General features: G+C 47.6%; 1 protein-coding gene across 1 annotated transcript in view; it reads left to right on the top strand.

Annotated features, from left to right (window-relative positions):
* Positions 1-12,785, top strand: part of pah (phenylalanine hydroxylase) — a 141,560-nt gene that overhangs the window by 120,442 nt on the left and 8,333 nt on the right. Inside the window, exon 12 of the mRNA XM_072552022.1 lies at positions 12,500-12,615. Within this exon, the coding sequence (XP_072408123.1) occupies positions 12,500-12,615 (116 nt within the window). The remainder of the gene's footprint in view (positions 1-12,499; positions 12,616-12,785) is intronic.

The following is a 12,785-nucleotide window of genomic DNA, read 5'->3' as shown; positions in this document are numbered from 1 at the left end:
CACTGCTCCATTACAGGATGACAGTCTGTGTTCAGAGCTCAGTTGCATGCTGACAGCCTCTGTGTTCAGTGCTTAGTTACAGTCTAACAGTCTGTATATCTCGTGCTCAGTTACAGGCTGACAGTCTATGTGTTCAGTGCTCAGTTACAGACTAAGAGGCTGAGTGTTCACTGCTCAGTTGCAGGCTGACAGGCTGTGGGTTCGGTGCTCAGTTAGAGCCTGGCAGTCTGTGTGTTCAGTGCTCAGTTAGAGGCTGACAGTCTGTGTGTTCAGTGCTCAGTTACAGGCTGCCAGACGGTGTGTCTGGTGCTCAGTTACAGGCTGACAGTCTGTGTTCGGTACTCAGTTACAGGCTTACAGTCAGTGTGTTCAGTGTTCAGTTACAGGCTGACATTCTGTATGTTCATTGCACTGTTACAGGCTGACAGGTTGTGTGTTCCTTGTTCAGTTACTAGCTGACAGTCTGTTTGCTCAGTGCTCCATTACAGGATGACAGCCTGTGTTCAGTGCTCAGTTACAGGCTGACAGCCTCTATGTTCACTGCTTACTTACAGGCTAACAGTCTGTGTATCTAGTGCTCAGTTACAGGCTGACAGTCTATATGTTCAGTGCTCAGTTACAGACTAACAGGCTGTGTGTTCAGTGCTAAGTTGCAGTCTGACAGGCTGGGTGTTCAGTGCTCAGTTACAGGCTGACATTCTGTGTGTTCATTGCACTGTTACAGGCTGACAGGCTGTGTGTTTCTTGGTCAGTTACTGGCTGACAGTCTGTTTGCTCAGTGCTCCATTACACGATGACAGCCTGTGTTCAGTGCTCAGTTACAGGCTGACAGCCTCTGTGTTCAGTGCTTAGTTACAGGCTAACAGTCTGTGTATCTAGTGCTCAGTTACAGGCTGACAGTCTATGTGTTCAGTGCTCAGTTACAGACTAACAGGCTGAGTGTTCACTGCCCAGTTGCAGGCTGACAGGCTGTGTGTTCAGTGCTCAGTTACAGGCTGCCAGACTGTGTGTCTGGTGCTCAGTTACAGGCTGACAGTCTGTGTTTGGTACTCAGTTACAGGCAGATGGGCTGTGTGTTCATTGCTCAGTTAGTGGCTGACATTCTGCATGTTCTTTCATCAGTTACAGGCTGACATTCTGTTTGGTCGGTGCTTAGTTACAGGCTAACAGACTGTGTATCTAGTGCTCAGTTACAGTCTGACAGTCTGTGTGTTCACTGCTTAGTTACAGGCTGACATTCTGTGTGTTCAATGCTCAGTTACAGGCTGAGAGCCTGTGTATTCAGTGCTCAGTTACAGGCTGACAGGCTGTGTGTTCAGTTACTGGATGAGAGCCGGTGTGTTCATTGCTCAGTTACTGGCTGATAGGCTGTGTGACCAGTGCTCATGTTACAGGCTGACAGGCTGGGTGTTCAGTGCTCAGTTACCGGCTGACAGTCTTTATGCCCAGTGCTCAGTTACAGGCTGACATTCTGTGTGTTGAGTGCTCAGTTACATGCTGAAAGTCAGTGTGTTCAGTGCTCAGTTGCAGGCTGACAGGCTGGGTGTTCTGTGCTCAGTTACAGGCTGACAGTCAGTGTCTTCAGTGCTCAGTTTCAGGCTGACAGTCTGTGTGTTTGGTGTTCAGTTACAGGCTAATGGGCTGTATGTTCAGTGCACAGTTATAGGCTAACAGTCAGTGTGCTCAGTGCTCAGTTACAGGTTGACAGGCTGGGTGTTCAGTGCTCAGTTAGAGGCTGACAGGCTGTATGATCAGTGCTAATTTACAGGCTGACAGGCTGTGTGTTGTTTGGTCAGTTACACGCTGATAGGCTGTGTCTTCAGTGCTCTGTTACAGGCTGATGGGCTATGTGTTCATTGTTCTGTTACAGGCTGATGGGCTGTGTGTTCATTACTCTGTTACAGGCTGAGAGTCTGTGTGTTCTTTGGTCAGTTACAGGCTGACAGTCTGTTTGCTCACTGCTCCATTACAGGATGACAGCCTGTGTTCAGTGCTTAGTTACACACAAACAGGCTGTGTTCGGTGCTCAGTTAGAGGGTTACAGGCTGTGTGTTCAGTTCTCAGTTACAGACTGCTAGACTGTGTGTCTGGTGCTCAGTTACAGGCGGACAGTCTGTGTTCGGTACTCAGTTACATGTGGATGGGCGGTGTGTTCGGTGCTCAGTTAGTGACTGACAGGCTGTGTGTTCATTGCTCAGTTACAGGCTGCCAGGCTGTACGGTCGGTGCTCAGTTACAGGATGACATTCTATGTTTGGTGTTCAGATACAAGCCGTAAGTCTGTGTTCAGTGCTCAGTTACAGGCTTACAGTCAGTGTGTTCAGTGCTCAGTTACAGGCTGACAGTCTGTGTGTTTGGTGTTCAGTTGCAGGCTGATGGGCTGTGTGTTCAGTGCTCAGTTACAGGCTGACAGGCTGTGTGTTCAGTGCTCAGTTACAGGCTGACAGTCTGTGTGTTTGGTGTTCAGTTACAGGCTGACAGTCTGTGTGTTTAGTGCTCAGCTACAGGCTGACAGGCTGTGTGTTCAGTGCTCAGTTACAAGCTGACATTCAGTGTGTTCAGTGCTCAGTTACAGGCTGACAGGCTGCATGTTCAGTGCTTGGTTGCAGGCTGACGGGCTGTGATTTCAATGGTCAGTTACAGGATGTGAGCCTGTGTTTGGTGCTTAGTTACAGGCTGACAGTCTGTGTGTTCAGTGCTCAGTTACAAGCTGACAGTCAGTGTGTTCAGTGATCAGTTACAGGCTGGGTGTTCTTTGCTCATTTACAGGCTGACAATCTGTGTGTTCAATGCTCTGTTGCAGGATGAGAGTCTGTGTGTTTAGTGCTCAGTTTTAAGCTGACAGTCAGTGTTGTCAGTGATCAGCTACAGGCTAACAGTCTGTGTATTCAGTGCTCCATTACAGGCTGATGGGCTGTGTGTTCAGTGCTCAGTTGCAGTCTGACAGGCTGTGTGTTAAGTGCGCAGATACAAGCTGAGTGCCCGTGTGTTCAATGCTCAGTTACAGGCTGCAGGGTGTGTGTTCTGTGCTCACTTACAGGCTGACAGTCAGTGTGTTCATTGCACTGTTAGAGACTGACAGGCTGTGTGTTCTTTGGTCAGTTACTGGCTTACAGTCTGTTTGCTCAGTGCTTCATTACAGACTGACAGCCTCTGTGTTCCGTGCTTAGTTACAGGCTAACAGCCTGTGTATCTAGTGCTCAGTTACAGGCTGACAGTCTATGTGTTCAGTGCTCAGTTACAGACTAACAGGCTGAGTGTTCGGTGCTCTGTTTCAGGCTGACAGGCTGTGTGTTCTTTGGTCAGTCACTGGCTGACAGTCTGTTTGCTCAGTGCTCCATTACACGATGACAGCCTGTGTTCAGTGCTCAGTTACAGGCTGACAGCCTCTGTGTTCAGTGCTTAGTTACAGGCTAACAGTCTGTGTATCTAGTGCTTAGTTACAGGCTGACAGTCTATGTGTTCAGTGCTCAGTTACAGACTAACAGACTGAGTGTTCGGTGCTCTTTTTCAGGCTGACAGTCTGTGTGTTCAGTGCACAGTTACAGGCTGACATTCTGTGTGTTCAGTGCACAGTTACAGGCTGACAGGATGTGTGTTCAGTGCTCATTTCTAGGCTAAAGGTCAGTGTGTTCAGTGCTCAGTTACAGGCTGACAGGCTGTGTGTTCAGTGCTCAGTTACAGGCTGACAGGCTGTGTGTTCAGTGCTCAGTTACAGGCTGACAGGCTGTGAGTTCAGTGCTCAGTTATAGGCTGACTGTCATTATGTTTTGTGTTCAATTACAGGCTGATGGGCTGTGTGTTCAGTGCTCATTTACAGACTAACAGTCAGTGTCTTCAGTGCTCAGTTACAGGCTGACAGGCTGGGTGTTCAGTGCTCAGTTAGAGGCTGACATCCTGTGTGTTCAGTGCACAGTTACAGGCTTACAGGCTGGGTGTTCAGTGCTCAGTTACACGCTGACAGGCTGGGTGTTCAGTATTCAGTTATGGGCTGACAGTCTGTGTGTCCAGTGCTCAGTTACAGGCTGACAATCTGTGTTTTTGGTGCTTAGTTACAGGCTGACATTCTGAGCATTCAGTGCTCAGTTTCAGTCTGACAGGCTGTGTTTGGTACTCATTTACAGGCTGACAGGCTGTGTGTTCAGTGCTCAGTTACAGGCTGACAGGCTGTGTGTTCAGTGCTCAGTTACAGGCTGACAGGCTGTGTGTTCAGTGCTCAGTTATAGGCTGACTGTCATTATGTTTTGTGTTCAATTACAGGCTGATGGGCTGTGTGTTCAGTGCTCAGTTAGAGGCTGACATCCTGTGTGTTCAGTGCACAGTTACAGGCTTACAGGCTGGGTGTTCAGTGCTCAGTTGCAGGCTGACAGGCTGGGTGTTCAGTGCACAGTTACAGGCTTACAGGCTGGGTGTTCAGTGCTCAGTTGCAGGCTGACAGGCTGGGTGTTCAGTATTCAGTTATGGGCTGACAGTCTGTGTGTCCAGTGCTCAGTTACAGGCTGACAATCTGTGTTTTTGGTGCTTAGTTACAGGCTGACATTCTGAGCATTCAGTGCTCAGTTTCAGTCTGACAGGCTGTGTTTGGTACTCATTTACAGGCTGACAGGCTGGGTGTTCAGTGTTCAGTTACAGGCTGACATTCTGTGTGTTCAGTGCTCAGTTACAGGCTGACAGTCAGTGTGTTCAGTGCTCAGTTACAGGCTGACAGGCTGTGTGTTCAGTGCTCAGTTACAGGATGCCAGGCTGCATGTTCGGTGCTCAGTTACAGGCTGGCAGTCTATGTTTGGTGCTCAGATACAGGTAGACAGTCTGTGTTCAGTGCTCAGTTACAGGCTTACTGTCAGTGTGTTCAGTGCTCAGTCATAGGCTGAGAGTCTGTGTGTTCAGTGCTCAGTTCCAGGCTGAGGGTCTGTGTGTCCAGTGCTCAGTTACAGGATGATAATCTGTATTTTTTGGTGCTTAGTTACAGGCTGACATTCTACATATTCAGTGCTCAGTTACAGGCTGATTGGCTGTGTGTTCAGTGCTCAGTTACAGGCTAACAGCCAGTGTGTTCAGTATTCAGTTACAGGCTGACAGGCTGGGTGTTCAGTGCTCAGTTAGAGACTGACAGGCTGTGTGTTCTGTGCTCAGTTACAGGCTGACAGGCAGTGTGTTCAGTGCTCCATTACAAGCTAATGGGCTGTGTGTTCAGTACTCAGTTACAGGCTGGCAGGCTGGGTGTTTGGTGCTCAATTACAGTCTAACAGGCAGCGTGTTTAGTGCTCAGTTACAGGCTGTCAGTCTGTGTGTTCGGTGCTTAGTTACAGGCTGACATTCTGTTTGTTCAATGCTCAGTTACAGGCTGATAGTCTGTGTGCCCAGTGCTCAGTTACAGGCTGACAATCTGTGTTTTTGGTGCTTAGTTACAGGCTGACAGTCTGCGTGTTCAGTGCTCAGTTACAGGTTGACAGGCTGTGTGTTCAGTGCTCAGTTATAGGCTGACAGTCAGTGTTCAGTGCTCAGTTAAAGGCTGACAGTCTGTGTGTTCAGTGCTTAATTGCAGTCTGATAGTCTGTGTGTTCTGTGCTTAGTTACAGGCTAATAGCTTGTGTTCAATGCTCAGTTACAGGCTGACATTCTAGGTGTTCAGCGCTCAGTTACAAGCTGACAGTCTGTGTGGCTAGTGCCTAGTTACAGGCTGACAGTCTGTGTGTTCAGTGCTCAGTTACAGACTGACAGTCTGTGTGTTCAGTGCATAGTTACAGGCTGACAGTCTGTATGTTTGGTGCTTAGTTACAGGCTGACAGTCTGTGTGTCCAGTGCTCAGTTACAGGCTGGCACTCTGTGTGTTCGATGCTTAGTTACAGGCTGACAGGCTGTGTGTTCAGTGCTACGTTACAGGTTAACTGTGTGTTCAGTGCTCAGTTACAGGCTGACAGTCTGTGTTTGGTAATCAGTTGCAGGCTGACACTGTGTTCTGTGCTCAGTTACAGGCTGACAGGCTGGGTGTTTGGTGCTCAGTTACAGGCTGACAATCTGTGTTCGGTAATCCGTTACAGGCTGACAGTTAGTTCAGTGCTCAGTTACAGGCTAACAGTCAGTGTTTTCTGTGCTCAATTTCAGGCTGGCATTCTGTGTGTTCAGTATTCAGTTACATGCTGACAGGCTGGGTGTTCAGTGCGCAGATACAGGCTGACAGTCAGTGTGTTCAGTGCACTGATACAGGCTGACAGCTTGTGTGTTCAGTGCTCAGTTACAGGCTGACAGGCTGTGTGTGAAGTGCGCAGATACAGGCTGACAGTCAGTGTGTTCAGTGCACTGATACAGGCTGACAGCTTGTGTGTTCAGTGCTCAGTTACAGGCTGACAGGCTGTGTGTTCAGTGCTCATTTACAGGATGACAGCCTGTGTTTGATGCTCAGTTACAGTCTGACAGTCAGTGTGTTCAGTGCTCAGTCACAGGCTGACGGGCTGTGAGTTCAATGCTCAGTTGCAGGATGAGAGCCTGTGTTTGGTACTCAGTTACAGGCTGACAGTCTGTGTTCGGTAATCAGTTACAGGCTGACAGAGTGTTCATTGCTCAGTTACAGGCTGACAGCTGTGCATTCTGTGCTCAATTCCAGGCTAGCAGTCTGTGTGTTCAGTGCTTAGTTACAGGCTGGGTGTTCAGTGCTCAGTTACAGGCCGACAGTCTGTGTTCAGTAATCAGTTACAGGCTGACAGCTGTGTGTTCTGTGCTCAATTTCAGGCTGGCAGTCTGTGTGTTCAGTGCTCAGTTACATGCTGACAGGCTGTGTGTTCGGTGCTCAGTTACAGGCTGACAGTGTGATCAGTGCTCAGTTACAGGCTGGAAGTCTGTGTGTTCAGTACTCAGTTACAGACTGACAGGCTGGGTGTTTGGTGCTCAGTTACAGGCTGCCAGGCTGTGTGTTTGGTGCTCAGTTACAGGCTGCCAGGCTGTGTGTTTGGTGCTCAGTTACAGGCTGACAGTCAGTGTGTTCCATGCTCATTTCCAGCTGACAGTCTGTGTGCTCAGTGCCTCATTACAGGATGACAGCCTATTTTCGGTGCTCAGTTACAGGCTGACATTCTGTGTGTTCATTGCTCAGTTACAAGTTGACAGGCTGTGTGATTGGTGATCAGTTACAAGCTGACATGCTGTGTGTTCAGAGCTCATTTACTTGCTGATAGACATCGAGTTCAGTGCTCAATTACAGGTTAACAGTCAGTGTGTTCAGTGTCCAGTTACAGACTAATGGATTGTGCGTTCAGTGCTCAGTTACAAGCTGGCAGTCTGTGGGTTCAGTGCTAAGCTAAAGGCTGACAGTCTGTGTGTTCAGTGCTTAGTTACAGGCTGATTGTCTGTGTGTTCCGTGCTCAGTTACAGGCTAACAGCCTGTGTTCAATGCTCAGTTACAGGCTGACATTCTGGGTGTTCAGTGCTCAGTTACAAGCTGACAGTCTGTGTGCTTAGTGCCTAGTTATAGGCTGACAGTCTGTGTGTTCAGTGCTCAGTTACAGTCTGACAGCCTGTGTTCAGTGCATAGTTACAGGCTGACAGTCTGTATGTTTGGTGCTTAGTTACAGACTGACAGTCTGTGTTCGGTGCTTGGTCACAGGCTGACAAGACCTGATCAGGTGTACCTGAGAACTCTGTGGGAAGCTAGAGAAGTGATTGCTTGGCCTCCTGCTGAGATATTAGTATCACCGATACTCACAGGTGAGGTGCTGGAAGACTGGAGGTTGGCAAATGTGGTGCCACTGTTTAAGAAGGGTGGTAAACACAAGCCAGGGAACTATAGACTGGTGAGCCTGACCTCGGTGGTGGGCAAGTTGTTGGAGGGAATCCTAAGGGACAGGATGTACATGTATTTGGAAAGGCAAGGACTGATTCAGGATAGTCAACATGGCTTTGTGTGTGGGAAATCATGTCTCAAAAACTTGATTGAGTTTTTTGAAGAAGTAACAAAGAAGGTTGATGAGGGCAGAGCAGTAGATGTGATCTATATGGACGTCAGTAAGGCGTTCGACAAGGTTCCCCATGGGAAACCGATTAGCAAGGTTAGATCTCATGGAATACAGGGAGAACTAGCCATTTGGATACAGAACTGGCTCAAAGGTAGAAGACAGAGGGTGGTGGTGGAGGGTTGTTTTTCAGACTGGAGGCCTGTGACCAGTGGAGTGCCACAAGGATCGGTGCTGGACCCTCTACTTTTTGTCATTTATATAAAAGATTTGGATGCGAGCATAAGAGGTACAGTTAGTAGGTTTGCAGAAGACACCAAAATTGGAGGTGGTGGATAGCGAAGAGGGTTACCTCAGATTACAACAAGATCTTGATCAGATGGGCCAATGGGCTGAGAAGTGGCAGATGGAGTTTAATTCAGATAAATGTGAGGTGCTGCATTTTGGGAAAACAAATCTTAGCAGGACTTATACACTTAATGGTAAGGTCCTAGGGAGGGTTGCTGAACAAAGAGACCTTGGAGTGCAGGTTCATAGCTCCTTGAAAGTGGAGTTGCAGGTAGAAAGGATAATGAAGAAGGCATTTGGTATGCTTTCCTTTATTGGTCAGAGTATTGAGTACAGGAGTTGGGAGGTCATTTTGCGGCTGTACAGTACATTGGTTAGGCCAGTGTTGGAATATTGCGCGCAATTCTGGTCTCCTTCCTATCGGAAAGATGTTGTGAAACTTGAAAGGGTTCAGAAAAGATTTACAAGGATGTTGCCAGGGTTGGAGGATCTGAGCTAGAGGGAGAGGTTGAACAGGCTGGGGCTGTTTTCCCTGGAGTGTCGGAGGCAGAGGGGTGACCTTGTAGAGGTTTACAAAATTATGATGCGCATGGATAGGATAAACAGGCAAAGTCTTTTCCCTGGGGTCGGGGAGTCCAGAACTAGAGGGCATAGGTTCAGGGTGAAAGAGGAAAGATATAAAAGAGACCTAAGGGGCAACTTTTTCACGCAGAGGGTGGTACGTGTATGGAATGAGCTGCCAGAGGAAGTGGTGGAGGCTGGTACAATTTCAATATTTAAGAGGCAGTTGGATGGGTATATGAATAGGAAGGGTTTGGAGGGATATGGGCCAGGTGCTGGCAGGTGGGACTAGATTGGGTTGGGATATCTGGTCGGCATGGACGGGTTGGACCGAAAGGTCTGTTTCCATCTTTATGACTCTATGTTCTGTGCTCAACTACAGGCTAACGGGCTGTGTGTTCAGTGCTCAATTACAGGCTAACAGTCTGTGTGTTTGGTGCTCAGTTACAGGCTGACAGTCAAGGTGTTCAGTGCTCATTTACAGGCTGACAGTCTGTGTTCGGCACTCAACTACAGGCCGACAGTCAGTGTGTAGACTAGAGTGGTGCTGGAAAAGTACAGCAGGTCAGGCAGCATCTGAGGAGCAGGAAAATCAATGTTTCGGGGAAAAGCCCTTCATCAGGAATAGAGTCAGGGTGCCTGCAGAGTGGAGACATAAATGAGAGGGGGGGGTGGGGAGAAAGTAGCATAGTGTACAATAGGCAAGTGGGGATGGGGATGGAGGTGGTAGGTCAGAGAGGAGGGTGGAGTGGATAGGTGGAAAGGAAGATAGGCAGGTAGGACAGGGCATGAGGGCAGTGTTGAGCTGGAAGGTTGAGCTGGGGTAAGGTGAGGGGAGGGGAAATGAGGAAACTGGTGAAGTATGACCTGGGGGTTGCAGTGAGAGAGGGAGACTCCCAGAGATTCTTGTAGAGAGAGGAGGAAAACTTCTTCAAGGCAGGCATCCTTGCAAGAGGATTCACAGTAGGGTTAAAATCATCTAGGTAAAAACAGATGCTGGAAACCAGTCAGTGTGTTCAATGCTCAGTTACAGGTTGACAGTCTGTTCAGTGCTTAGTTACAGGTTGACAGTCTGTGTGTTCAATGCTCAGTTACAGGCTGACATTCTGTGTGGTGAGAGCTCAGTTACAGGCTGACAGGCTATGTGTTCAGTGCTCAGTTACAGGCTGATATTCTGTGTGTTCAGTGCTCAGTTACAGGCTGACAGTCTATTTTCGGTGTTCAGTTACAGGCTGACAGTCTGTGTTCAGTGCTCAGTTATAGGTTGACAGTCTGTGTGTTCAGTGCTCAGTTACAGGTTGACATTCTGTGTGTTCAATGCTCAGTTACAGGCTGACAGGCTGTGTGTTCGGTGCTTAATTACAGGCTGACATTCTGTGTCTTCACTACTCAGTTACAGGCTGGCAGCCTGTGTTCGGTGTTCAGTTACAGGTTGACAGTCTGTACGACTTTCATTGCTACCTAATGTCAGAGGAGAGATGGCAGTTTGTGACAGTGTGGAGCACTAAACAGACAAGGGGGGTGGATATGTGGTATGGTACAGTATCAATGTCACATTTGTAGCATGTATCAGCAATTTACACTGCAAATATACTGCAAGTGCTACAAGCAAATGGTCATTTGTGAAAGTAAAAGGGGAGCGGTCCTTAGTGTGTTGAAGGGCAATTACAATCAGCCAGTCAGTCAGTGCCCATTGCCACAGTCAGTCACAATTCCAGTTAAGGCAGTTGGCCATGGTCAAAAAGGCCACAGAGTCAGGGGATCCATGTCAAAGTCATAGTAGTAGTTATACGGTTTTTACTGCACATCAAGACGTTTTTCAGCCCATCATGTCCAGGGCCAGCCATCAAGAACTTGTCTATTCTAATCTCATTTTCCAGCAATTGGCATATATGCTGTGATGTTTCAGTTATTCTGATTAATAATTCTTCAATGTTGTGAGGGATCTCATCTCTATCAGCCTTTCTGGCAGTGAGTTCAAGATGCACCCACCTCTGGGTGAAAAACATTTTCCTCAAATTTCTTCTAAACCTTCTGCCCCAAACGTTAAATCTGGTTATTGAATTCTCTGCAAGGGGAAAAGGTTTCTTCCTATCTACTCTATTTATGACCCCCATAGTTCTGCCCATGTTTTTTGACTTTGATATGACCTTTGCCTTCGATATGACCTTTGACTTTGGTATGGCCTTGTAGATCGGGGCTGCTGTGAAGACATCAATCAGAGGGGTGGGCCAGTTTTCCTTCCTGCAAAGGCATAAAGGGAAAGATTGAGTTTGATGAGAGTGAATGGAAGAGCAGTTAGTGGGGGATGCAGGATATGAAAGATGCTGAAGTGTCCCAATGAGGGAATAGAAAGCAAAGAGCACAGAAAATGTTAATAGTTCAGGAGGATAGTGTGGGAGACCATGCTGAAGTGGACATGATACATATAATAGTGAGAGTCGTAGCCCTGGAGAGGAGTGTACAGCGGCAGATTTAGAGTAAGTGGTGGCCCTATGAATGTGAGGCAACAGAGAGATGATTATAGCACTTACCCTTTTGGAATGCAGATGATTATTGACCTTCTTCTTGCACTGCTGACCGTTCCTTAACCCCAGGACACAGCACTGATCTGGGCTGAAATTTGTGGTGGTCAGCTGAAACCAGGACTACCCTCCTCTCCACCTTTGCCTCCAGGTCACTGTCCATGAAGCAGGGAGTGAGCTTTCCTTTGCTCTGGGCCATGTAGAGACTCCAGCACCACAGGGGAGGTGGGACTGGACTGAAATATCTGAAATGGTGTGCACCTGGGCGTTAAATATGTCTAAACTAGACACGTCTCCAGCCATATGATCTCACAGGGAAGGTGCCCGAGAGCCCAGTTACATGACTAATTAAGATGAAGAGTAGGTGATTGGTGAGAAAAGTCCCTCCAGCTACTTTAATGGAAAATGGGAGAATTCCACCTGTGAACTTGGTTTCTCTCTTTACAGATGTTGCCCAATCTGCTGAGCATTTCCAGCAATTTCTGCAGATTATCTTGTTGCTCGTTCCTGGAACTTTTCGCATGCAGACTCTCACTCCTGTTTCCTGGAATAGTAACTGCACTTCTAAAAGTGCATCATTATTTGTAAACCACTGTGGAATGACCTGAAATTGTAAAAGGTGCTAAACAAATTCAAGTTCTTTCTTTCAATCATCACCCAATAAGTAATTGAAAACTGAACAATCAAATCTCTCAGGAAGTTTTATTTTGCTTGTTTCCATGGCATTGCTGATTTTGCATTGTCAGAGCTTGATGAGAGCCCACGTCAGAATACTTCCTGACAAGTGACGACAATATTTAAGCAGCAAAAGCACCCTCCTGATTTTACCTGGGAACCAAACCAATCCAATTGATACTCAGGGTGGCACGGTGGCACAGTGGTTAGCACTGCTGCCTCACAGCGCCAGAGACTGGGGTTCAATTCCCGCCTCAGGCAACTGACTGTGTGGAGTTTGCACATTCTCCCCGTGTCTGCGTGGGTTTCCTCCGGGTGCTCCGGTTTCCTCCCACAGTCCAAAGATGTGCAGGTCAGGTGAATTGCCCATAGTGTTAGGTAAGGGGTAGATGTAAGGGTATGGGTGGGTTGCGCTTCGGTGGGGCGGTGTGGACTTGTTGGGCTGAAGGGCCTGTTTCCACACTGTAAGTAATCTAATCTAATCATCTTTCTTTCTCCTTCAAAGGAAATTTGCTGAAACAATCCCTCGACCCTTCTCTGTCCGTTATAACTCTTACACCCAAAGTATTGAAGTTCTGGACAACATTGAACAGCTAAAGAACCTGGTTGACAACATCAGCAGTAAGTGTTTTTCTCTGAGTGCTCAGGCGCTCTTACCAGTTTTGAATATCCAATGATAACTAACCACATTTGTGCCTCTGACCCATTTTTATGTAGGCATTATTCAACCTGCATTAAATTACTTTGGATTAGGAAATTGTAGGGACTTTTTTTTATTCATTCTGTGGGAT

This window comes from Chiloscyllium punctatum, chromosome 32, assembly GCF_047496795.1.
Source record: "Chiloscyllium punctatum isolate Juve2018m chromosome 32, sChiPun1.3, whole genome shotgun sequence".
NCBI lineage: Eukaryota > Metazoa > Chordata > Chondrichthyes > Orectolobiformes > Hemiscylliidae > Chiloscyllium > Chiloscyllium punctatum.
The sequence above is the reverse complement of the archived record's forward strand: the minus strand, read 5'-3'. Positions and strand labels throughout refer to the sequence as shown.